This window comes from Aythya ferina (assembly GCF_964211825.1).
Source record: "Aythya ferina genome assembly, chromosome: 8".
Lineage (NCBI taxonomy): Eukaryota > Metazoa > Chordata > Aves > Anseriformes > Anatidae > Aythya > Aythya ferina.
Genome location: NC_140304.1, coordinates 25,736,953 through 25,763,811, shown reverse-complemented (window position 1 = coordinate 25,763,811; position 26,859 = coordinate 25,736,953). Strand labels below are relative to the sequence as shown.

The 26,859-nt window shown below is 40.8% G+C and overlaps 1 protein-coding gene across 2 annotated transcripts in view; it reads left to right on the top strand.

Annotated features, from left to right (window-relative positions):
- BEND5 (BEN domain containing 5) overlaps nt 1–26,859 on the top strand; it is a 931,317-nt gene that overhangs the window by 711,634 nt on the left and 192,824 nt on the right. For both annotated transcript variants that reach the window (XM_084527421.1, XM_084527420.1), the window contains 2 exons: nt 823–912; nt 23,232–23,346. In XM_084527421.1, coding sequence (XP_084383547.1) covers nt 823–912; nt 23,232–23,346 — 205 coding nt within the window. The remainder of the gene's footprint in view (nt 1–822; nt 913–23,231; nt 23,347–26,859) is intronic.

Genomic DNA, 26,859 nt, shown 5'->3' with positions numbered 1-26,859 from the left:
AACCCATGGAAAGTTGTGTTAGGATCTGTCTTCCTTCTGCTGAACTGTAATTTGAAGGGGACCCAGCTTATTTTCCAGGTCCATGTTCTCTCTTCCTCACAGAATTTTGCTTACTGCACCATTAGCCACCTTTTATAGTCCACTTCAGAGGTTCTTGCTATTTCATGCAGCAGGGCAAGTGATTTCCTTAACATGATTCATATACTTACTGTTTCTCCACAGTTTAATTCTTTTTTTTTTTTTTTTTTTTTTTTTTTAAATGTCTGTTTCAATCAGAGCAGATACAGACCCAAGTAGTTAAGAAACAAAAGAACCCACAAGCCTCCCCCCCCAAAAAAAAAAACAAAACCCGTGCTAATAAGTATCATTTGTTAGCACTTACTGTTGTTTGGCACTGCTAAGGTTTGTATCAAGTGTAATGCAGGGTGCAATTGGCTTCACGATGTGAATGGACCCCCACTGTTCTTCTCGGTGCCCCAGGGGGACATTTATCACAAGTGAGAGAGCAATTACAGTGCAGTTAAACTCACTGTAGTAAATCTTGTTTTTTAGAAAGAGAGCTAACTTTGTTGTCGCAGGTTTGGCTGCGTGTCATTAGCTTTGCAGCCCTTGTGCAGTCTGCTGTTATGGCCTGGTGCGGAGACCCAGTGACGCTGCCTACTTTAATTATAGATTGCGCTTATTTATAATGTATGACCAATTTTAATAAAAGGATATGCTTTAATATTAATGTCCCTGTGTGTCCTACATATGGGACCCGGTTTAAGGATCTTTGTCTCTCTTTTTTTCCCCTCTGTCACCTGCCACCCCCCTCTGCTGCAGCGAACCTGCGTCCAGGTGCAGAACAGAAAGTGGTGTTCATCACTGCGCGTGTCCACCCTGGGGAAACACCATCTTCCTTCGTGTGCCAAGGTGAGTGCCTGCACTGTCACAGTTTTGTGACAAAAATGAAAGATCAGATCTGGTTTCCTATGGATGCCCTTGCTGGATATGCCTAATTTTGTTGGTCTGACAGAAGGCTGAGTTCGTGTGATGTGTTTTGTTTTTTTTTTTTTTTTTCCCGTGGTGAAGACACTAGAAGACTCTCTCACCTCTACCCAGCTGTATGTCTTTTTGAAGTCAGTGGGAATACATTATCGCTGAGACTTGTGAATGTTTCCAAAATTTCATCAGAACTGGATAGTGGGCACTGAGGTTATTCAGGAAGACTTGACAGCCTGACATGCACATATGCAATGTGATCCCATACAGCTCCTTTCTGTAGGAAAACCAGTTGGGAAAGCTCTGAGAGCGGTTCTCCATTATTTTTTTCTTGCTTTCTACTATTTTCAATATTTTTTTCCACTGCAAAGCAATGGCCCTAGTTCTCCGGTGTAATTCTGATAGGCCTCTATTTGTCTGAAGCTGCTGCTCAGAGGAGCGCAGCACCCAGTGGCCAACAGCTGTTCTCTGCACAAAGCATTCCTGCTAAAAATAGAAAGCAAATTACCCAGCTTGTATTTATAACGAGTTATAAATCTCAGGCTTGTGGGTACAAATAAATAAATAATCCTTGCGTGTGTTCATATAACTTCATTGTATAGGTCTGAAATATTGTACTTATGGTATGTGATTTTTCTGTGGTGATAAATTGTTGATGGTGTAAATCAGCATAACTTCCCCGAAACCAAGGGAATGTGCTAATTTACTGCATCAGCTCGGGTATGGCCCTGCCTAGCCAATGAGTTGCATCAATCAAGCATATGCAGAGCTTATTATATTGGCTGCTCGTAATGCTGCAGATTGGTTTGCAACTGGCCCTCTTGGTACCTAAAGACCTCAGTGTGGAAGGTCTGGAACAGTTTCATGGTCTTCTGTGCACTTCTCAGCCTGGCAAAGCCCCCTGTCTGGCGTCTCTCTAAGGCAAAAGGTCAACAGCTGTCACTTCTGCTGTCCTAGCCCGATGGGCTAAGAGGATACTGGGCCTTTTCTCATCAGCTTGTGTGCTAGCAAAGGTAAAATCTTTCCTTTAAGACAACAGGGCTTCAGGCTGAGAGCAGGGAAACTCAGCAAGTGCTTCATCTCCTGTGGTGGCATAGTCAATGCAGGGCATTTTAGTATACATGGTGTTTGTTAATGAATATGGATTTTTAATTGGGTTCTTTGATTCTGTTTGTGGCTGTTGGCATAGCCCTGCAAAATGAGGGCTGAGGCATGCTGCTGAGGTGGTATTTGTAAATGAAGCTATTTTATTTTTATAATGGAGAGTTTATTCAAAAGGGGAATAAAAAAGGAATGTGAAAAAGTGGGTGGCATGTTTAGCCTGATGAAACAACTGGATAGAAGTCATGCTCTGATTCTCTCAAACTGTTTTGTAGGAAAAGAAAAAATTAAAACAAGAAGAGGGGGGGAAGCAAGAAAAAAATAGGGGTCAGTCTTGGAGAAGCACATCAGAAACTTGCTGTGACTGCAGTTATAATGCACGCTTGACTCACTTGGAAATGCACGGATCTGAAGGCACTGAACTCTGCTGTGCATCGAGCCATTCTGCCCAGTGCAGATGAAGCTGCCTTGTGTGTATAATTAGTGTCAAGACAAGTAGAAATGGCAAACATTTCAAGGCTGATGCTGTGTTGTTTCTAGCATTGCCAGATGTGAAAGTGGGTGCTTGCTCCATCTTCGGAAACTTTAGCGTGGGAGAGTCAAAAGAAGGGATGAAAAGGATCCCTCGGGCGGTCAAGTGAAGGCATAATAAAGAATTTTATTTCTGGAGTCCTGGGAGGCATTTTGGCAGAGTTAGATGCTGCGGATTTAATATCCAAATGCAAGCCCAGTGCATACGGAATATGTCAGGATTTTTTTCCTCAGTAGAGAAATTTGTTCTTGAATACTCGATTATACTCACCACCTCGTGTATTAAGATATGGAAGTTAGTCCCAAAGATTCCCCAGGTGCAAGCAGAATCTCATGGAGGAGCAGAACTGTGACTGTCCAAGCCTGGAGAATCTGCCAATAGAGGAACCAGAGATAAGTTACAAGCACTTCTTTAAAAAAAAAAAAAAAAAAAAAAAAAGTTTCATTCATTTCAGGGTCTGTCTTCCTCTTTAAGGCACTAAGTGCATAATTAACTCCTTACCTGTCTTCTGGCTAGCAGAGTCTCTTCCTACTCTCTTTGGCCTGCTCTCTGCTGAGGATATACAGCTACACGTAGTGTCAACACTGACCTCCTGGGGCTTGACGCTGGCTTCCTCTTGTCTTCCACTTTTTGGTTAGGCAAGACATCCTGAGAAGGAAGTTATCTAGCCTTGATATACCAATATATACTTGGTCCTGACTATTGATCCTTTGTCTTCCACATAGTCAAAGATGAGACCTAAACAAGGATCTTTGTGTAACTGTGGGAGGCCATAAATGCTCCTCTCCATTCAGAGCTGTATTGTTTCTGTTATCAGTTTTCATTTTCCATTATGAAGAATCTACTGAAAACTGGGCTTTGGATACAAATACCCCTTATCCTTGCAGATGTTATGAGTGTTGTAAACTTGGTTACACACCTTATTCTCCTTACAGCTGTGGAGTGCTAGCAGCAGTAGCCAGACCTCCCTAGAATCATTAAACACCTCGTCTAGCAGTTAAAAACAAGTGCCATAATATTTCACACGTGGTGCAGCTGCTGAGCTGTAGCTCAGTTCCTTAAAAAGCAGATAAAACCCCAAAGGGCTTCTTCACAGACAGATGGATTAAGAAACTTTTGTTTCTGTTCTGGTGTTTCAAGAGTTATTACAATGCTTGAGGTTAGCCTTTTCAGGAAGTTTTCCTGATAGTTCTAAACTGCTTGTTGGGAAGTTTGGGGTCAGAGATGGAGAGTTAGTCACCAGACAGTATATCACATGAGTACCCTTTACATACAAAGGTAGAACAGTGCTCTCCTCCTCAGGCTGTGGTGGTGATCATGAGCATTGACGCTTGTCATGTTTGGGGCTGAGGAAGTAGGAGTAGGTTGAGGATGAAGAGGCCTCTTGTTTTCAGTTTACTCTTACGGACCATTTTCAAACAGATCAGTCACTGCTCCTGCAGGGCTTTTATCGTGCAACAAAGAAACATGACAATTCATTTTACAACTTGAATTCATCTCTCTTGGGCTGTTCTGATTTCTGAGAGGGCCTTCTGAAGTTTGGATAGGACCAAATATCAAATAATGCCTATATACTTATGCAGCGTGCATGTGTGTAAAATGCAAAATCCATGTACAAGTCCCTACCATCCAAAAAAAATGGTGTTAAACCAGCTTTCTAAATGCTTGGATTTCATTCAAGATATGGCAATAGGAATATTTTTTTCTAGTGTTCTTTTAGTCTTATTTTCCTTCCTCTGGCTACTAGACTTGCTTTGTTGGAGAAGGCAAATGCACGTGGAGTGTTGCAGGAGACATGGTAGCTAGCAAGTTTAAATTTTCCTAGATGTTTTTGTTTTTGCCAGCATTCAGCAATTGCAAATTTCAGCATGTCTAGATGTATGTAGGCATGTACTTTCCTCATAAACTTAGGATCTTCTGTTAAAAGGATGTTGTTTTTCATCTCTGTAATATGTTTGCTAATGTGGCATCCACTATGCCATTTAAATCCAAAAATTAAAATTTCTTCCCCAGGCATTTTACTTCAAAGTTTCCTAGACTGGGAGCCTGGGGTTGAAGACCTAGTGCAGGAAGGAAAGGAGAGGGATTTGCAGATGCTGAGCATCTTGTACTAAATGCAATTTGACCTGATGCTGACCTTGAAGCTTATGGGCTGAATAGGGAACAGCCGTTAAAAAGAAAATGTAAGGAAAACAGACACCTGGGACTCTTATCCATAAGAAATGGAGCAAAAATGACTTTTCAATCAATCTCTTTTCATTACAGCTGTTTAAATGAATGCTCCCTCTTGCTTCACCTTAAATCAAATGATATGAAATGAAAAACCAGACTATACCAGTCAACGTCTTTTTTGGTTTTCTGTGAGCATTCTCAATCTGCAGTTTTAACCCCCACCCTCTTGCCACTAGAGGGCAGGGAAAAAAAAAAAAAAAAAACACTTTTGTACAATTTTTGATTTAAAGTTTGAGAAATGGCGTAGAAGGGAACAAACTGCCTGAAAACAAGTTTTCTACCAGCTATCTCTGCTATTGTATAATAATTCACCAGGCTAATGGGTTATTGAACTTGCTCTCTACATGACTAAGGTACTCTTCATCTCTGTGTGCTGTGAAGGATCTTGTTCTAGGACAGACTCCAAGATATCCTCTTAGAAGTGGTGGCAGTTGTCTGGTTCACTTCATGGAGGCAATGCCTTCAGATTCTTTGAATTTGTTCCTGGAGAATCCCTGAAGAGCGAAGTTGCTGCAACAAGACTGGAATTCATTTTCTTTTTGCTTGTAGAAAAGGCAGCTGTATATGCAAAAAGTCATTTCTGAACTTGTTGCTTCTGCTTGGAATTTCTGCCAATCTTTGTCTTTTATTATGAGGAAATAGGAGGAATAAGCTGTGTCTGGGTTAAAAGCTTTTTTTCTACCTCCTTCGCTAAGCATAAATCTTTGGGCATTAGGGCATAAGTGATAGTTGAAAGACAGGACAAGGCATGTTTTAAATGCAAGAGTAAATGCAGCTAATGAAGCCTTTACATGTGAAAAGAACCTTTCTGAAGTAACACAGGTGATGATCTTGGTTAGCTATTTCATGCGGATAAATTTGACCTAGAGAAATTAAACTGAGTCCTGTAGGCATTGGTATAGGGTGCTTTGGAAGCAGCAGGCAGCTGTGCCGGCTAAAAGCACTGAGTCCAGAAAATGCCTGTAGTGATAATGATGGGGGCCTCAGAAGCTTGAAGGCATTATCTGTTGGACTTCACATCAGACTGAATTTGTCTAAATAAATGCAAGATTTGCATCAGTTCTAACCTCGTTCTAGATGCATTATTTGTGATACTCTTCCTTCTAGCAAGCCAAATCTTAATTTCTCAGCTATGTTTCTTACCAGAGGAGGAAACCAAATAGGATTCCACAGCGTCTGAGTATTACACATGCATATTTGTTATATTACTGTGAGGTTACACTTCTGTCTTCTCTGGCAAATGAAAGAGACTAGAAACAAATGTGTATACTCTGCTGGCTACATCTAGGCTCAAAGAAATGAATGCTGCCATACTTATCAAGACTTAGCTTGTGGTTCATCTTTGGATACAGGAGGGTGCTCTGCCTTGGCCATGCAGCAGTTCTGGTGATGCTCCCAGACAGGAGTGCTCTTCATGGTACCATTGCCAGTGTCTCCATTTGTCAGCTGCTTTTCTTGTAGCAAAGAAACTGAACTAAACAGAAGCTCCACTTGAAGGGATTTTTATACTCTTCCCACCCCTAAGGTATGAAAATGCTGAATTTCCATTCCCTTTCAGTATTTATTGTACCCTTTACAAATCTCCTTTTTCACCTGCAATCCTTAGGTAAATCCTTAGGCCATTGCACATTTCTCACCTAGAGGTGACAGGTCTTGCTCAAAAAAGAGCAAAATCTTTCTATAAAATTAATGGTATTCTGCAAGATGTTATGCATAAGTTGTGGCAGAAGTAGATGGGAACACTTTTCTGTTCACTTAGCCATAGCTTAGCACTTCCAAGTACTGAGGGGAACATGGTGAACAGAAGTTGCAGTTCATGGTCTCTTTTATAGGGGTTCAGGAAACCAAATGATAAGTAGACAAAGACAACAGAATTCAGCAGCCCAACCATAAAATGAGCTGCAGGGCTTTCTTAAAGTTGTTAGACTGCATTCATCCTTCTCACTAAGACTTTTTTTTTTTTTTTTTTTTTTCCTCTAAGTGCACAGCTCCTAAGCTTTAATACAAAGGGAAACACACTCTCCTTGACTTCTAAAGCAACATGAAAAACACTATTGTCTGTCCCTTGTAAATCTCCTGGATGGGATTTTAGTGTGAAGTATCCCAGGGGAGAGAGGTTGTTGTAAGAATATAAAGCGTCCATATTGGAGTAATGGAAATAAAAGCTCCTCTTAAAAATGTTGATGTAAATAGACCATTAGAAGAATTTCTGCTATGTTAGGTGTTATAAGATACCACATCTTGAATCAAATCACTGTGGTGTCAGGCAGGCATGAGAGCTTACATGACTGGTTTCCTGAGCTGGAGAGAACTTTTAATGAGGTTAAATTTCTCTGGCTATGTGGTTTTGTGGCTCACTCATATTATGTGCTTTTTGGATGTGCCAGTGAACCCCTGCACAGAAGAGAAGGTATGGAAGTGGCAGGGTGGGTGTGGGAGTTGCACTCTGCACGAGGAAAAAGGAATCCCCTGGGAACATGAGAGCCAGGCTGCTTTGAAGGAAGGAGTTGGGGCATCTGGGGAGAAGGTTGTGGCCAAGACACCTTTTGCTACCAGCAGCAGAAGTTGCTGTCTTATCTCCTGTATTCCCTCAGCAGCAGTGGGACTAAAAAACTGGACTCACTGGGCAGGCTCACCTCCTGAGCCTAGCCCTGCATGCTCGCTTTTCGTCTTCCAGCAGAAGGAATGGATCGGTCTTAACTCCTCATCCCTGGGACAACAAGGTCAGCTTTGCCTACGCAGCTAAGAAATGTCAAGTGGTTTTGTTTGATTCAGTTTGCTCTTTGCCCAGGGCAGGCCTTTGACTACCTCTGCTTAACTAATCCTCTTTACAGTAATCAGAGTTAAAGGAGCCCTTGGTCTTCAAGAGAGAGAATTGAGAAAAGCTTCACTGCACAACAGCAGGCAAATTTGCTTTGTCTCCGGGTGGGATTGCCCAATTAATCTCTTAAACATACTGTTTTTGCAATGTTTCTTGACTGCTTGTACTTCTGAATAGCATTAGCTTAAAGATCATTTCTTTCCAGCCCTAACCAACCTGCCTGTAGGGCAGAGCACGTCATCTTTGTAACAGCACACTGTGGCACTTTGTTGGTTTCTGAGGATAGGAAAAGGAAAAAATATTGCTACAGCTGAACTTCATGGTCATTTAGCTTTCCTTAATACGGTCTGTTTTTCCAACTGGAAATGGCAGTCCAGGTGGATTTTTAAGATGTTCTTCTCTTTCCATTTATCAGTTAGGTCAGGACCATTTTACATGCATATTGCTCTCTGTACGGCCATGGGCAGCAAGTTGTGCTCTTGTAGGGAGAGGTGCTTTGCCCATGCTGCCCGGCTTTCCTGGGCCTCCACTGGAGCCCAGGCCTGCTGGAGCTACTAGATGGCTTGCTTGTGGCATTGCCAGCAGGGGCTGTGCAGCTGTCCATCTGGCTAAGAGCATCCATGTCCTGTGCAGGTAGGTTTCCCCAAGAAACTGGGTTTCACATGCATGGGACAAAGGGCTGCTAGAGCTTCTGGTGCTAGGGGAAATCCCAGGGAGAAATCCTGAAGTCCTGCCCCAGTGGAATTGGAGCAGGGCGTGAATATGCACAAATTGGAGCAGGGCTGGAAAAAAACAAAGGAAGTTGGGGGTTGTCTTTAGATTTCATCTGCATGGCTCTCCTGTCAATGACAAGGAATCGCTGATAGTGAGTAACTGTCATTAATTTCTAGGAATTAAATCTGTGAGCTGAAGCCCTTTCTGTAAGGGCTATAGTGTGTGAGATGTACTGATCAAGCTGCAGCTGTTGTGCTGGTATCTCAGGCTTCACAATTAGTTCTCTCTTCTAGTTTTTATACTTTAATCCTTTTCCTTCCCTTTCAGTGTTGTCCAAGATCTTTCTCACAACTGATATTAATCTTGCTGGTCTATTGTTTCCAGCTTTGTCTTCTGACCCTTTGTTCTTTGCCTGCCCTGGCTCGGTTCAGCTGAATTGAACTTTTTGTTTTCATTTTGTTTTCAGTTCTTTTGTCTCCAAGGTGCCCTGTGCTTGCCTTGCTGCTCCTTCTGCGGTGCTATAACTGCTGCTCTGAGGAGCTGGCATTCTTGTGTGACTGGGACTTGGCTGCTGGAAACTTTTCTTTGACACAAGGGCACCTGGGTGAGATTCTGCCTCTGCCCCTGCACAGATTGCTCACATGCTTTGTGTGTGCCTGTCGCAAGGTATTGTGTACATGTTTATAAAGAGGCATGTTTCCTTGACTTCTGCAGCTTAAAGAGCAAAGAGCCTAAATCTCCTCTGGAGGGCAAGTGGAAGGGACTCGTGATAAAGGCGAATTCCTGCCTGAGAGAACAGCACTTTGGGGAAGTCATCTTTGCTCTTCCAGTGCTGTCCCGCTTTGCACTCTGAGGATTGAGAGGAGGGTAATGGGGCACATGCTTCAGCCAAAAGTGGGCACAAATACATTACCAGTCCTGCTTAATTTTATCTTAGAAGAAATGTAGGCACAAATTGCTTTGAGGGAAATGTTAATACTTGGGCAAACCTCTATTAAATACTTGGTGGACAAGGAGTTAGAATGTGGATTTGGGATGATTTTGAACAGTTGCATAGTTCTCTTAAAAAAAAAAAAAAAAAAAAAAAAAAAAACTTTACCAGGAAAGTTGGTCCCTTAATGATAGATCCCTATAGTGGCTTTAAAATAAACTGTTACTCTGCACTGTGCATGTCAGTCTGGGGTCTCAGTTTGTTCAGTGTTTTCAGTGGAACCCCCCACCCCTGATGTCTGTATCATTCATGCAACAAAAGAGGCTACTTATTAAACTTACTAAGGTTGTATTCTTCTGGTCAAGATGTTAAAATTCTATCTATTTGCTGTAGGTAAATGTTCTTCGTCTCTGGTGAGATGTGAACTCTTTTTTTTTTTTTTTTTCTTTTTAGTGATGTTCCTAATGGCCAAGGGTAAGAGCAGAAATAACACCTTGACATTAGCTTATGTGGTCACAATGCTGCCAGAGTCTAAGCCCATTGCTGTGAGGAGCTTGGGGAGAAGTTTTATCTGAGGGCTTGCTGGCACTTGGCTTGCCGGCACTTGAGAGTTCATTTACATTTGAGGCAGGCTGTGAACGTAGAGTGGAGCAGACTATTTCTTAAGCAATTCTTATTCTGGAACAAGAGCATCTTATTCCTACTTAAATATGCTTCAAAGTAGGTTCTGTAATGAGCATCTCCAAACAGAATTCTTTAGGAAATGCTGTGGGTTTTTTTCTTCCTAAAACAGCAACAACAAAACTCAATGCTTAGAGAACCCCTGAAAGTTGTATCTTGCTATTTTCCTCCCTTGTGCTCTTCAGATGGAAATGTGTAGTTTATACTCTCTTGGAGAATTTTACCTCTTCACAAGCAGAGATGTCAGTTGCTTGTGGCAGCCCTACTCACGTGAGGACAGTTTGCTGTCTGGATATTCCTTCTTCATTGCTAATTACTATCACCTTCAGGATTTTCAGCACAGCTCCATTTTCACAGTAAGGTTTTCTTGGGGGTTGTGTGGAGATGGTGGGTTTACGACATATTCTGCTCTATAGCAGCCAGGAGCTTGTATTTGACAGGCAGTGGCCCGATTTTTTTTTTTTTTTTTTTTTTTTTTTCTCTGTAGAACTTATTCTTGCCTGGATACTATGCACTGTAAATAAAAGAACAGATCCCTCTTTGTTGATGTGGGGCAGACTGCTGCAATGCTTTTCTTGTGTAGACATGTGGTCACCTTGTTGCTTTTTTGTTTTTGTCTTAATTTAAAAAAAAAAAAAAAAAAGCAAATCACAGAAAAAAGCTTTTCCCTGCTGGAGACTGGTGTAAAGCAGCTACCCAACACGTCCCCTCCAGCAGCTCTGGAAGCAACCTGCAGATACACAACTTTCATCTCAAATTCAAGGGGAGAAAATTCAAATGCAGCCAGCAATTTCTTGGCGATTGTGTCTTCCCAGAGGATTAGGTTTTTGTTTAATAAATCACTTTTTTATTTTTTCCCCAGTCTGGTCAGCTCATGAGTCACCAGGAAGTAGTTCAGGTGTCGCACACAGTCCCAGCTTTCCATATGTAGAGGCTGAAGTTAGACTTTGCTGTGCAGATGGTCTTCTGTGCTTCGTTTCATTTTTGACTGTTCTTTGATGCTGATCAGAATTGCTCAGCCTCCACCACCAAGGGAGAAATGGATGCAAACCTATTTTCTCCCACAGGCAGTTGGTTTTACTTGTGTGGTACTTCCAGGTGTTTTTCTGAGGTGCAAACTCAGGGTAAATATTTAGCTTAGTACCTCGCTTGTGACAGTGGCTACTACCTGTGGACTATTTATTGAAGGTCAAGGCAAGTTAAGAGAGATGCCCCCCAATATAGTCTTGCAGCACTCTACAGCTGAAGGAATCTAGAAAGGACAACTGAAAGACTACTTCAGCAGTGGTCCTCTGGTCTGTGATAGAGCTCGATGTGCCTGCCTGCTTCCTACCTATTGCTCCTGGGTCTCTACTTGACTGAACAGCACGTTTTCAGATGTTGGAAGCCATTTTTAGAATGTGTTTAAAAAAATATTTTTCATTTTTCCTAGCATTATTTATGCAGTGCCTTTTTTTCTTTTTCACTGTGTATTAGATTTTCATATGTAAATGAATTCTGCCTCCCTCCAGAGAAATCTATCTTTTGCTTTCTTGGTTTATAGCACATTCTTTGTTTGGACTGATCTATCCATCTTCAGTAGTTCTTTGTTTTCTGAAGAGTTCCATAGTTCCTATTGCTACAATAGTTAATGCCATAATAGTAAGAGCACAACATGGCTGCTTGTTTGCACTTACTGAACACGAAGAAATGTACTATATGACAGGTCCTGGAGAAATGGGCTAGGCCATCCATGCCTCCATTCCCACTTCCACCTGTGTTAAATCAAGCCCACTGGAAGCCCAAAGGTTCCTGGTCCCCAGAGAAAGGCAGAGCTGCCAGGCTTTGAGGAAGTAACTCTGAACATAGAGAGTGTAAAGAGTCCTGGTGAGACAATTCAGCAAAAGGCTTGAAAGAAGTGTTGTCATCTTTGGCTATTCCTTGCTGTCCAGCAAACTTTAGTGGTTTCCCAGGCAGAATAAAGTCTGCCTAGTCCTCCCTGGTGTTTCTTTTTTTTTTTTTTTTTTCTTTTTTTTTTTTTTTTCTTTTTTTTTTTTTCTTTTTTTTTTTTTTCTTTTCATTGCTTATAATGCTCTGCTGGGAATCTTTTCCCTGGTGTGGGCAACTTGGGAAACTTTGCACTTGTAGTGCAGTCCCCTTGTTGGCCCCAGGAAGGCTCCTGACATCCAAGTCTTCAGTTGTTATGGAGGGGAAGAGAATAGGCATTTTTCAGCCTTTTGGAAGCTCAGACTGGTCCTTAGTGGAGCATCAACAACATAATAGCCTAGACCCTTAACTCCAAAACTAAAAGGGAAAAAAATGGAGAGAAGTGACTTTTTTTTTTTTCCCTCTTCACTAGTGCTGTGTGAGCTGTTGATGTGTGGCTGAATCTCCCCTTCAGGGCCATGGCCAAAAGACTGATGTTTTGTAAGTTGATAAGGATAGCAGGAAATAATGCAAGGATTCCTGAGTTAATTCTGCAAAGAATAAAAATGCCTGCTTAACCGTGGTTCATGCATTCTGGATCTTCCTATTCTGTGTGCATTTTCCCCCCTTGCCATCAAGCCATTTTTCAGGATTGTGATCCTCTTGTCTTACACATCAGGGAAGGCAGAATCTCCCTGAATATTTCTGTTTTAGCTGTATTGAACATTAGTTAATTCTGTAAAAATCGAGGGCCATAATCCAGCAAATATTTTTCGTACTTTCTGGAGGACTTGCACTCATGGGAAAGACAGACTTTGAATAATAATGATGACCAAACACATCTTCTGAAACAACATCTTTAGAATTATTCTGATAAATCCCAAGTAATTCATTAATAAAACAAGATCATCTGATTCCTGCAGTGTTTCCCCAGGAACTCTTTTGTTTTCTCCCAGGAGGAAAAGAGAGGCATCATCCAGGGCATGTTGGTAGGCTCATTTTGATGCAAAGAGAACTCCAAGCTCCTTACAGCATATTAGGAAAATTAAAGAAAACAAAGCTAACCAACAAAGCCACCCACTCAGGTTGCTCTGTGCACTGAATTTATGAACCCTTCGGGCAATCCTGCCGCAGCTGCACACTCCTGCTGATATGTCCTCTCTTTGACAGCCTGACACGTTCTTTCAAGTCGATTCCACAGGTTTTGCTGTTGTGCCAGTTTTACTGGAGAGTTGTATGGCTGCCTGCAAGGCCTGGGGGAGATTAGTTTGTAGTTAAGCAAGCTACATCAGGGTAATTAAGTGGCTGAGGTATGGATTCATCACTGCAGAGGTCAGGAGGCAGTCTGCTCCTTTCTGTTTAGTCTTGCACTTACCAGACAAATCCTGTTTTGGCCTCACTCTATCCCCATGTGGGTATATATATATTTTAAGTTAGTGGGAATCCCATTGCTGTACAGAAGAGGAGACAGACATCATGAAATAATGGGGGAGATTAACCTGATGTACCGCCTGCACTCATAGTGAGTAACCGGCTGCTGCTGGAGAGAGCACAGGAGTCCCATGTGGCCAGAGCTGCAGTGGGTTGAGGTGGTTGGTGTCATGAACATCCTGCTGCTTCTCTGATCAAGTGTTCAAGCAACATACTGCTGCCGTGAACCCCCAAGGTTGAAGCTGTTGAGAAGCAAGCTTTTTTTCATAGCTCCATGTCTTTTTCTAAAGTCTGAAAAGACCCAGAATCCAAAATCAATTGCATCAAAATGGGTCCTGAGGCCATAAATTGCTGGCTTCAATGAATGGGAGAGAGGTTCAAACTGCTGGGTTCCTCCAGGTCTCCAGCTGTTAAACAACTGCCAAAACATGAAAGTGAGTCTTACAACATGCTAGAAGACTGTTTTTTTTTTGTTTGTTTGTTTTGTTTTGTTTTGTTTTTTAATCAGAGTAGCCTTGCTTAAATATGACCTAGAGGATCGCAGTCTTTTGTAATGAGACAATCTTTGTGGTCTTCTCTTGTCTAAGTTCTGTTGACTAATTTTATATTTCAAGGAGGACAAGGCTCTGGTAACAGAAAATCTGGAAATTTTTCAAAGTAGGAATAGGACTTGCCCTCACAAAATTCTTAATTTTCTCATTTGTGGTTGACAACTTCAACAGGCAAAATTCAAATACCACATTTTACCAGTCTGGGGTGATCTTATGAGAAACTACCTGTGGTTTCTGCAACACATTCGGGGTTCTTTGATTTCTTTAGAAGAAAATATGTCAGTATGCTGAGACTACTGAAGCCTGCATTTCTGAAGTGGCCAGCAGTTCTCATAGTCTGGAAGGTTACTGGAAGGTTTTCCATCTTAGCCTCTGCAGGGGTAGGTTTTAGAAAGCGCTTACATTTGGGGCAGGCTAGGGGAAGCAATGGACTGTCAGTGGCACAGATCTCCTCTACTTGCATCTGGGTGAGAACAGAAAAGTTTCAGAATTTGCACAATACATAGCAAACCTTTTTATTGTTGCCACTTGCCACGTTTCCAAGTATAGTCAGCACCAATGAGCTTCACGAGTTTGTTTGAAAAATCCATCTGCTGGTTTTGGCCCCGAAGATTTTTTTTTTTTTTTTTTTGCATTGCTACCCTGCAGATCCAGCCATTGCTATCTCAAGTTGAACGTGGTGAAATAGCAGACTCTGGTAGCAACCTGCCAAAAATCAGCAAAGCTAGAGACCTCGATCAGGCATTCTGGCTCGTGATCCCACATCCTAGCCACTGGGAATGCCAACTTCAATTATGTTTTACTGGCAATGTATATCTATATCTTCTCAATACTAAATCAGAACATTGTGCTCCAGCCCAGCACCAGCAGTTACATATCCTCCAAAGCAGATGTGAATCTTTTTATGAGGAAAGAGCCACAGTTTGTAAAAATACATAAGAAATCCTAAATGCTTGCCACTAACCTTTTTGCAACAAATTGATTCTACTTTTCTACTGTTGATTTGTGGCTGATTTGGTTCCACTTGTATCCATTCCTTGACTTGGTTCCACTTGTATCCATACCTCTACTTGGTCATCCTGCTGGAAATACATCTAGAGCATTACGTTCTGGGACATGGCTATAATTGTTCAGTGTTTTGAGGCAATGTTTGCATGGTCTAAATGTAAACATCTAGCAGAAAGAGTGAGATGTGAAAAGTAGATGGTGTAAGTGTATCCCTTTTGTGTGAAAACAAGGAGTACCAGTGTAAGTAAATTCAAGCTGTTTTCCATACCGCTCTGTCCCACACTTTCTTAATCAGCGGACTCATTAAAATGGGCAAGAAGGCCTGTCTAGTGGCATCGTATGGTCCATCTTATCTAGAGGTCCTGTCTGGTTTTACTATTGCAAGTTGTTCTCAAATTATCTTTGATTTTGTAATCTCTGTGTCCTTTGGGACTCTAACAGCAGAAACATCTTCTGTTTCTATGCAACAGTGTGAGGAGGATTTTTATAACTTCATTGGGTGTTCTGGAACACTTGAAATATTTGTGTCCCAGAATGGCCAGCGTTGTTTAATTATAGAGCTGTGTGATAGTAATGCAATTACTGCTTACTGTCTTCACAAACTATGATCTGCTGATTTGTCTAGAGAGACCTGCCACTCTGTTGTGGTCCTACAATAGAGACTTCTTTCCCCTCAGATCATTGCGTGCAAGAGAATATGTTGGACAAACCTGGAGGGGTCGCATGCCTTGATTTGGGTCAAACATTATATCCTGCTGGCAAAATCTGTTTGGGAGGCTCTTGACTGCTGTTCTTACCTCTTGCCTCCTTTGTGGGGTCTTGTGCTTCAGCCCCACCAAGTGCCAGATAGATTAGTTGTGATGCTAACTGAAGGACAGAGGGAGGGGAAAGGTCAGAAACAAACACTGTGTATGTTTTTTTAAAATGATTCTTTAAATCAATTACTCTGTGCTTACTGAGCACATTAAAACTTGAGTTAAAATCCATAGTGCCTTGCTCTGCCATTTTAAGCATTTGTTGGTAGCTGTTATCAATTCCTTTGCACGCAGCCCCTACAGCAGAAGCAGAGTTTCCTCTGGAGCTGACATTAGCACTGTTTCACTGGGCTGGCAAAATGCAGTGAGCTAGCGCGTTCCCTGGGAGACTGGCTGTTTTCCATTTATTTCACTGTTCTGGAAACAGGCCTAGCTGTAATGGCCTAACATATCTTAAAACAGGGAAATTACTAATTCAAGTCAGTGAGCATATTTTCATTTTAAAAGAGTAACAAATTAAATAAACTCCCTGCATTTTGCATTTGAGACCTCAGTGTTTCATCTGCTGTAATCTAATTCACCCATTCATTTCCTGCACATTCATTTTATCCCATTATTTGAGATTTCCTTTGCTTTTAATCCTGTGTTTTGAAGAGACAGAGTTACAGCAGAGAATAGATGAGAGAGAAATGGTAAATAAAAGAACAAATATGCCATAATATGGCTTGATGTTCTCCTAATCAATATGCTTATCATAGCTGAATCCTTAAAGTTAGGCATGCAACTTTTGTGGCTCAGGCTGATTAAACTTTGAAGATAACTGAAATGGAACCATGTGTACACTCCATCAGGTAGCTGTTGCTATTTGTTTTTAAAATAGCAGTGATGGATGAGGATTTAAAAAATCTTCTGAGATGACCACAGGGACCTAAAGACTTCTCAGAGTGCTTTTAACCAACCGTGCTCAAGTAATCGGATGTTATTTAACACTGAAATATTTACTCATCTAGCTGGGGACAAGTTGTACCATGATTAAAAGGCCTGGTAATCCAGATCAACAGGTCTGTATATGTTAGATGAACCATAACTAGGAATGCATCTAGTTCACCTTCCTAACTCTGTATCGCCTGTCTTAATTGGCTCCTGTTTGTCCCGTCATGGGTAATTGTGTCATTGAGTCATTGCCTCCTTTGAGAGCTTCACATCCATGGAACTACTGGCAACTTCCTTGTATCTTCTAAAACTTGACTAGTTTTTGCCATGTGGCACCCTCAGGTCTGTGCAGCTCTGCCCTGAGCCTGTCCTGGGGGAAGGTTAGATGAAATCCGAGCATCCGACTAGATGGAGCAGGGACTGAGCTGAGAGGTGGAGTCTGATGAATACTTGCTGATGTCTGTGCATCGTATTGCGTCCATCTCAGTGAGAGCATTTCTCTTGCACTTATGTGTGTACAGACGAGGGCCAGAGAGGGAGCTAATGAAAAACATGTGCTGCCCTGGATCTTCCCACTCTCTTGTGATTGCAGTAACTCTGGGGCATATGCTTGCAGATATGCATCAGGATTGGCAACTGGAAACTGTTGACTGACATCCTTCAGGCACTGAGGTTTCCTTCATCCAACACTGTAACCAGCATGTCTGCTTTAGTACTGCAGTGCTCCTGCACCGCTCATATTTTAATAATTTTGATGAAAAGGTTTTTGGTTTTTTTTTTGTTTTGTTTTGTTTTTGTTTTTTGTGTTTTTTGTTTTTTGTTTTTTTTTGGTATGAATTCCAGAATGACTTCTGGAAAGACAGACAAACCAATTAAAGCATCACCTTTCAAATGTATAAATTCCTTCTGTATTGACGTTAGGATAAGATCCTTTGTTTTTTCTTTACTTCTAACTCCTTGTCCCCCTTCTGTCCCAATAAACATATTTCTAAAAAGAGTGTGTGTAAAAAAAAAAAAATAAAATAAATTTGGCCGTCTGTTTTTAGGCATTAAGGTGGGGAACAGCATTATGAGAAGGAGTGGAGTTAGTATCTACAATGATCCTGTTCTTGTGGATCACTCTATGCGATGATCCTATGTAGGCACAATGCCAGTGACAATGTGACATTAGATCATGTCAATAAGCCTGCTGTGAGCCAGGTCTGCTCATTTATCACCACTCGTGCTTTTTTTCTCTTCTCCACCTCTTGCTGTTATATTTAATGCTGGAAATGATTCAGGTGAGACATTATTATTTTATCGTTTCTGCCTACTGGCCAGCACTGGAGGCTGTACCAGAAGCACAGGTACCTATTCTGTAGCCATCACATCGGTATGGCATTGCTATGACCTGTGATGTAGGGCTCATTGTGAGTATGACACCTTTCCCACCATGCTGGGTTGGAGAATTGTCCTTCATCTGTCATTTTTTCTCTGTATGGCCACAAGAAATAGGGTGAAGGATGAACAGACAAGGGCCCCTTGGCCAAAAGAGTTTCTTCACACCCAAGTAGTGACAAGACAGTGCCTTGCTGTAATTTACTGCTTGTGCTCTGTGAACACAGGTCTAAGCAGCTACAATAGCCTGTCATCTGGTGTGTTTTTATCATTGCATTAAAAAAAAAAAAATCCCAAAAAGACAAACCCCACATTCTTATTTTCTACAAATGTGCAACTATGCCTTTTGTATTTATTGAAAGGCCCTGTTAAAGGACAGAGAAACAGTTTTATACAAGCATGAGCATCCAGAACTCTTTTCCAGTGAACATACACAATTGTTGTGTTAATGTTCTTTAACCTGCAGGCTATGGTAAGCTGACTGCAGGACATGAGCAGCTACTCAATGTTAAGAAATGGGTCTGAAGATATTAATCACTTCTTTCTTGGCATATACTAGACACAGGGCAGGATATGTTTGCATTAGCAGTTGCCATATTGCATTAGTATCTGTGGTAATCAGATTCTCTGTAATAAGAACAGGGCAAATGTATTATATAGTTATACTATTAAACATATTGTCAGACAGTGAAAGGATGTGGTGAGGGAGAAACAAGGTAATACAGGGATTGCCTTGGAAGGAGTAAATATGGAGAGGTCGTGCTGGAGATGGCAGGAAGTTTAAACAGAGTTTAAGGCAGTTGATTGAGGAAATGCATGATATGCATGATTTCCGCTGATTTTTTTTCTGGGTAAGCAGAGAAGGTTGCTTTGCTACGTTATGAGAGGAAATGGTTGGAGAGAGTGGTAATGAAGCACCACGAGCTGGTTTAGGACAGAGACATTTCTGGGATCTGGTGTTGGAGTAGGCAGAGGTGCTGAGCTGTGGAAGGCAAGGAAAATTCCAGAAAATGTGTTTAGCCTCAAGAAAGAATAATGACAGAGAAGTAACTCTAAGTAGAGAAGGTCTGGTCCTGATTTAGCACAGTTTCAGTGAAGCTGTGTTTGCCAAGGACTGATTAAAAAAAATAAAAAAATAAAAAAAATCCACTGTTAAAATGTTGGGAGTCATTATGACTGCATATCTAAAGGCTTAAAGTTGTCAGCATTGTTTTCTATTTTCTTTGTTCTCAGTTCTTTCTTTCTGTCCCCTCACAACAACTATGAAAAGCTCCTTGAAGTTAATGCAAAGACTACAGCTGATTTTTTTGTGGACTATGGATGAGCCTCTCCTTATGTCATGGCTGCTGATTTCAGAGCTGTTCTGGTTCCAGGCAGCATCTACAATTACATGTTGTTGTTGTTGTTTTTTTGTTTGTTTGTTTGTTTTGAAAAATAATTTTTTAAATTACTTTTCAGATACTAAAATAATCTATATTGGTTTCTTTCTTTTCATTGGAGAACTTTTGCACACTGTAATGTGCTTGAGTAGGCCTATTCCATCATGTTATCTGTTTTATTTTGAAGATGCTTGAAGAGCCATTACTCAGCTACTGGGCGATTTTCCTTGATCTCTAGCTGTAGAGATTTGTTTTTTAAGAATCCTTGTCTTATTTTTCATAGCTGATGTGACTGATTCAGATTGGATTATTTCATTTGACCCAAACTTGAGCTGTGGTTTGAAGATCCAACCAATCTGTGGGCAGCCTTTTTTTTCTTTAATAGCAGACTAATTGGCAGACCAATTAATCTGCTCATCTGTGAAGAGAAAATTTATAGCAATAAGTAGTTCTATTTCCAGAAGTCATTCTCTAAAGTAACATTACAGTGGCCTTGTTTACTTCATGCCCTGCAACACGATCCAGTGCTTCAACAGTAGCACAGGTCAATTAGTGGACAAATTAAGCAATTATTAGCCACTAACAAGGGTGACTGGCATCATTACCCTTCCTGTTTACCAGCAAACTGTTATTTTAATACAAAGATCAACAAATAAATTAGGGCATCTGTTGTATTGCCATGTCTGCCTTGAAGTAAATGATATTAAATGGGCTTTGGTTGCTGCCAAATTCTTAACCCCCGCCTAATGAGATACACTGATATGTCTCTTGCTGATTATAGAAGCTGTAAAATTTAGTTAGTATTGATTTATTAACAAGAGGACCAAGTTCTCTGGGATGGTATTTTTTAATAGTCTGATATCTGTCTTTTTTACTTTAAATGTTATCGATCTGGAGACCATCAGATTCCTCTGAAAGACAAAAGTTTATGCTAATTGTATTGATTATTTGGATGCTTACAATATTTGTATGGTGAAGTTCATATACATGGATGTACATTTTTACCTGATGCTTCTTTTTTTCTTTGGAACTGCCTTTGTCCAGGTTAGATTTCTGTGAGTCGATTCTTTTTCTCTTGCTTCTTCTATCATGGGGTAAGACTTGCTCAGGTTTAAGCAATAGTCTTCTAAATAAGAAAATAAAGTAAATCTCCTTCAAATGGAGGACTGTGAATGCAGTACCTCCTAACAGACTGAGGGCATATTGGGAGATGCTGGGTCTCTTTTGCCACCCAGCTGTTGAGTGTCCAAGGTCAGTCCTCTTCATTTTTGTGAAGAGCGAACACTCAAGCTATATTGGCTTGTTTCTTTTAATTGGAGAACTTTTGAACATGTTTATACAGAGCCTTTCATGTTACAGCATGTTCTTGGTTAAGGAATAGTATTTCCCTGTGCAAGGCTGAAAACTGCAGCTTCTAGTTACCGTGATGCCTTTGCCAAGCTCTGAGTGTGGATGCAGCAGTAACAGAAGGAAAATGAGTAGCATCCAGACAAGACTGGTTAAAGCCAGAGAAAAACCCCAAGACATTGGGCTCTCCTGTTGTCACGTGAATGAAGAGCAATTATGCTGTCCCCAAGGCTCCTGCTGTATGAAGAGCTGTTGCAAGTACCCACTTGGTGCACCACCACATCTCCTGGCAGTCATATCCCATCAAGGTCTGTGGTGAAGTAGAAGATCATACTTTTTCAAATTAACAGAGCCCTAGTGCAACATTTATACAACTGTTGTGGCTTCTGTGATAGCTCATGTGTGACCTGGGTGGAGCATGTTCTGGACATACTGATCTCTGGGAAATGAACTCTTCCATGTCATTTAGAAGACATGAACTGCTTCAGGGTTTTGAATCTAGTTGCAAGCTCTTTAAAGCTAAAACCAGTGTAGTGTCTCCAGAAGCCATGACCTAAGCTCAGGGTTGTATTCCTTTAAGTAGTTTTGAGCCCTCCAGGTGTGCTTACTGTGGATTACGTTTTAGACACTGCCAGAGAACAGTCAGAGCAGCAGTTTAACATAGCTAAGTCTTTCATGTTTGCATACAGGCAACCTGGTTATTTGGGGTCCAGCTGTGTCCCTGTCGTTTCTTCTTGTTCTTGCTTTTGTATAATGAACAAAAGACACAACACCAGCCAAAAAGCAGAATGATGTTCAGTTTCCTTTGTTGGGAGGAGGTAACGGCAGAAACATTTCCTGAGCAATATAATTATGTATATGCTAATTTGCCTCAGAAATTCAGGTTTAATATCTTTTCAAGTGGAAGACCTGCTTACAGAAAGGGACTTTCTCCTCTTCAGGATTAATCACTAATAGATGAAAAAATTGCTGATGTTTAGAGTCAGTTATACCTTGATCATCTTAGATATTTCACAAACCTCTTTTTTCCTCACTTATGCCTCAGTAAATTAGAATTCATTCCAACAACAGCATTGGTTCAGATTTGTTAATATTTGAAACACAAAGTGGGCCTTAGGAAATAGGCCAAATGAAGGAGCAGTCCAGAATGTGAGATTTTGGTCCCATTTTTATTGTGTGCTTCAGCCAAGATACAAGCAAGTGTGTTTAACCTGGCGTGTACCTGGGTTTTAGTTTGTATGTTTGTAAAAGTATTGATTGCATCAAAAAATCAAGTCTATAGTAAACTTTCTGAAGTCAGCTAGTCAGCCATGCCATCTCTTCTGTGCTGAATTACTGCTTGTTATATCTACTCCCTAGGGCTTTGCCCTGTCCAGCACTAAACGTTTCTGATGACGGGGTTCCACTCTTCCCCTGGAGAGACAATTCCACAGTCTAATAGAGATTGCCATTAGTGAAATTTTACTGATGATCAGCCTTAATTTCCCTCTGCTTAATTTTATCCAGTTACTAGAGCATAGTGATTGATTTATTCTGGGGAAATTCAGTAAATGGTTCCTGCTTCACAGGATGGACCTCACAATAAATAGCAAATTGTCATGACCTATCTGTGGGTGTCCTGAGATTACACAGGAACTCAATTTATCCAGACATTCATTCCCTGGAAGCTATTTCTGTCGGTACCAACTCAGTGGGAGAATAAGCAATGAATCCAACAGCCTGCCTCCTGCTCCAGCCTGGGAGCTCAGGGTTGTTCAGTTGCTCCTGAGCACTGGGCCCGGAGGCAAGAGCTCCTGTGGGGTCTGGTGCTGACTGTGCCCTGCAGAAGAGCACTTAGGATCTGTTTCCCCCATCGCTTGCCTTGGTTCTAGGGTAAGGGAGCTGCATTGTTGAAGTGGAGTTACTCCTGTTTTTAACAGGTGTAAAGCAAGTGAAGAATCTGACCTTATCAATTCTAGTCTAACAACCCCACAGTTTCCCCTGTGCCTGGTATAGAGTTTATGTAACTCTCCCAGAAATAGTGGGACATCTTATAACTCTTACACATTCAGATGACCTGATCCCTGTGTTCACGTATCAAGGGTAGGTCTAGACACATGCTCAAAAAAATTTTGAGGTGCCTCAGCTCAACAAATTGCTACTAGTGAACTGAGTATGAGCCCACAGATGTGTTGGCTACGTGAGGTGTTAGAAGTAATTTTTACATCACCGTTTCACCACTTACAAGGAGGGATGTTTTGTTATTGTGGCTCAACTGATGAGCAGTAACTTGTCCCTCCGTGGAAGCTTGGCTGCATTTGATATTTTGTCTATACTGTACTTGTGTTATCAGGAGGGACTAAAGTTATTTATCCTTAAAGTTTTTATTTCTGGAGTATTTTAGAAGGTGAAAAGGGCCAAATTATTGCAAGTGGTTCTGCTGGAAGAAGGGGTGTTGCCAGGAATCAAGAGGAATGATCATTTTAATTGTTTGTGTGAATTTTCGTATAAATACCTGGAAACTGTTGAAGCTGTAAACCTCCCTCTTCAAACTCACATTTCATTTTTCTCAGGTATAATTGATTTCCTTGTGAGCCAGCATCCTATTGCAAAAGTACTGAGAGACCACCTGGTATTCAAGATTGCACCTATGCTCAATCCTGATGGAGTATACCTAGGAAATTACAGGTACGGTGTGGACTATGAATTTGCATATTTTTATATCTACCTTATATACCCTGTCCTGTTTTGTCACTGTATGGCTAGTTTCATTTCATTTCTCTTAAAGTGGAGGTTTTCACATGACTGTAAGCTTTCTGAAGTTCCCATCGAATAAGGGGACTCAATGACAAATTTACTTGCTTCAGGAGGTAGAGGGCAACTCTCCAAGGCAGCAGGATATTTGCTCTGCAACCCACCTGTAGATATGGGAGCTAAAGTCAGCTTAGAGTTAGACCTTAGCTGTGTTTTATGAATGCATTCATTATGCTGCTCATCAGCCTCTATGTAAATGTGTCAGTCAATCACAGTTTCCTTCAACTACCCAGATCATCTATTATAAAGTCACAGATTTCAAACTATTATTGTACTGTAATAGATAGTGATACATGGAATGGAATAATCATCCACCCTATGCTAATTTTGCTTCCTTTTAGTATTTGAATTACTGCTTTACCTCCTCTGCTGTTGAGAATGTATTCAGATAATCTTTTGTTTTCCCTAAAATTGTTTGCTCTTAATGTGTTTATTTACAAAATAGATGTGCTGCTGGAGGTGATAATGAAAAGCAGTTGATTAGCTGATGATTTGTTTGTGGGGGCAATTACATCTACCACATATTTCTCAGGGGCTTCTTCAGAGAACTGTAATATACTGTACGTGGTTTTGCTTACAGTGCAAGACTAAACACAGTACGCTGAAGCCAGGCTACTTTGAGCTTTGATCTAATTAGGTATTGCATTGCTAAGCAGAATAAAACTGGATTATTGTGTGGAAGGGGAGACCATTGAGGAAGAAGTTAAAAGATGCAGTTTGGTGTATCTGGTTCTGTTCTTTGTTTTGATATGTGATTCTTAGCCCTCCTATGTTTTGCTTCTTACTAAACTGAAGTAGTAGAGAAGAATTACCTGGGTAATTTCACGTTGTTTATGTACATGTTTTATATGTGAAACTTCCAAGGATACATGGTCTCCCTCCAGCTACACTGATACTCCCTCAACTCAAGTAATCCAAAAGCAGAGCAACATCACTGTAGTGGCATCTCAAATTTATCATAAATCCTATGTCAGTTTACGGGAATAAAGCCCTTAAATGGCTGTACCATGTCACACTACATTACTGTGGTGCAGGTGCCTTGCACTGAGGAAACTCCAGTTGCAATTAAGTAGCTTTCTTTTCATACCATAAATTCTCCTGCCCTGTAGGTTTTTCTCCTGCATTGTTATTTATACCTTTTCGGAGACATGTAGCTTTAGACACGTATATGGCTCATAACCTGAAAAGCCATCTGGGAACCCAAGTGTTATAAAAAGGCATGTGAATTCAGTTGGAATTGCTGATGATATGCTATTGTTTCAGCCTTTTATGAGATGCAGAAATTTCAACCCTTCTGAACTAAAAGGACTTTTAATGAAGTAGTTGGAAAAGCATTTGATTTTCTTGCAATTCTTCACTTTGTTTACAAAAAGCCTAATGTAACTAATAACTTAAAAACAGGATAATAAGCAAAATGCTACCTATTATCTTGAGAAGAATATTAAAAAGCCTAGTAATGTGCCGGCATTGTAGTTAACTAGGGCTGAGTGAATAATTTACAGCAAACACTTTATTTCCTGCTCATACAAAATCCACAAGCACATCACAATTTACTTGCCTGAATTTGCTGGATAAATTTTTTAAAAAAGTCTCTAAGGATCAATTGCTAGTATTTGAAATTTTAGCTCCGTGGCTTCTATGTGATTGGTTAGATAAGACTGTTTCATCTCTTTTGGTCTTTTTTCGGATTAGCACATAAATAGGACTTTCAGATTTCCTCAGTGCAGTATGGTATAACACAGGTGTATCATCTGGGGACAATCCTCCTTGTTTTGCAAACAAGGTTTGTGGTGCCATAGGCAGCGAGAGCAGCTTTAGTCATTTGAACTTCTACTTCCTGTTATCTCCCTCTTTCTCAAAGCAGCAGCTACTGACTGTTTCTTTGGTTCATTGAAGGTGCACATTCAGAGCTATGCAAGCTAAGATAATGAAATGGGTAATTAAACCTCATGCTTGAGTTTGTAAATTGATCTCCCGCCAGTGTGAGAGAGTTTCTTTTACCCCACCAGCACACAGCTTTGTACAATTGGCAAAGTGTACTGTTGGATGCACTTGGCTGTCCTCTGAAATCCCAGGCGTAGTGAGCACCATTAAAAGCCTGAATGTGTCAGCAGTTCTTGTAGAAGGGATGGGATATGCTAGTTCTTGTGTTCTCTGGACAGAAACTAATCACTCATTTACACAGGACAATATGGTAACAATTGGCTGGTGGAATTTTCTTCATTGTGCCTTTTGGAGATGCAGGACTCTTGTGGATTGTGTGGGTCCTGTGCTCTTCTCTGAAACCTGTTTTCCTTTGTTTTGAGTGCTTGTAAACTGAGGTCTAGGAGTTTAAGCTAAAACTGCAACAATAATACCAATAATTGTTTATTATCTATAAATTGTTGCTCGTTCTCAAGAGAACAGGCCAAATGGGTTGTGATTCTACAGAGACTTTCTTGTGGTGAAATGTTCATAACCAGCAACAAGTGAGTTTAATATCACAGCTATAAAGCACGAGTGCTCAAGGCACAGGAACATCTGTGAGGAAGGTTGTTTATTTGTTGCACGTACATTGAGGTGGATCTAAAATGGTGGGTCATGGAAATGAATATCAATTTTCTGTATAACAGGATGTATGGAAACAAGGTGCTAAACTTTACTGATGTATTCAAGTATATGCAAGTGTTTGAGAAGTGTGTTTGTAGATGCATAGAGTTGGGAATAAAAAGGCAACGTGCCTTATGAGGCTAAAAGACTGGTTAAGCCTCCTCTCTAATTTAGAATGTTTGGGAAGTCTACACAGTTTTTTTGGGGAAAAAAATAGAAGTTGTGATTTGGTTGTAATTTTAGAGCATAAATCTTCTAATAGAAAATGAACTAATATGGATCTCTCTATATCTATTGCTTATGTACACAAACCAAGAGAGCTGGTGAAATCACCTCTACTAGACTTCATTTGCAGTGAAATTTCTGACTGTTTAGAAATCAGAACATTTAATTTTTGCTTTCATCCATCTTTTTTCTCTAAAAAGAGTGAAGAAATGGAAATTCATGGGGAAACTATGCTACAATAGATCAGAGCTGGCTGGAGTTGTCTGAAATGTTAGGTGCAGAGAAGCAGAGCCCTCAGAGTGTAAATTCACCTGCAAGCCAAAGTGCTGAATGCCTAATTGGGATTGTTCCTGCTTGCAGCACTAGCTGTTGTTTGCTGGTTTGCTAGCACCATACCCTTCTGTGAATATAACTACTGAACTACACTCTTTCTTCAGTGAAAAAAGCTCCACAGTCCTTTTCTTGCCACACTCTACCCAGCTCTTTCTAACATACAGAATAATGATCGGGACCTGCTGTTTATTATGTCCAAGGATGTAGGGTCTCTCCGAAAAGAGGAAGACAGGCTTGATC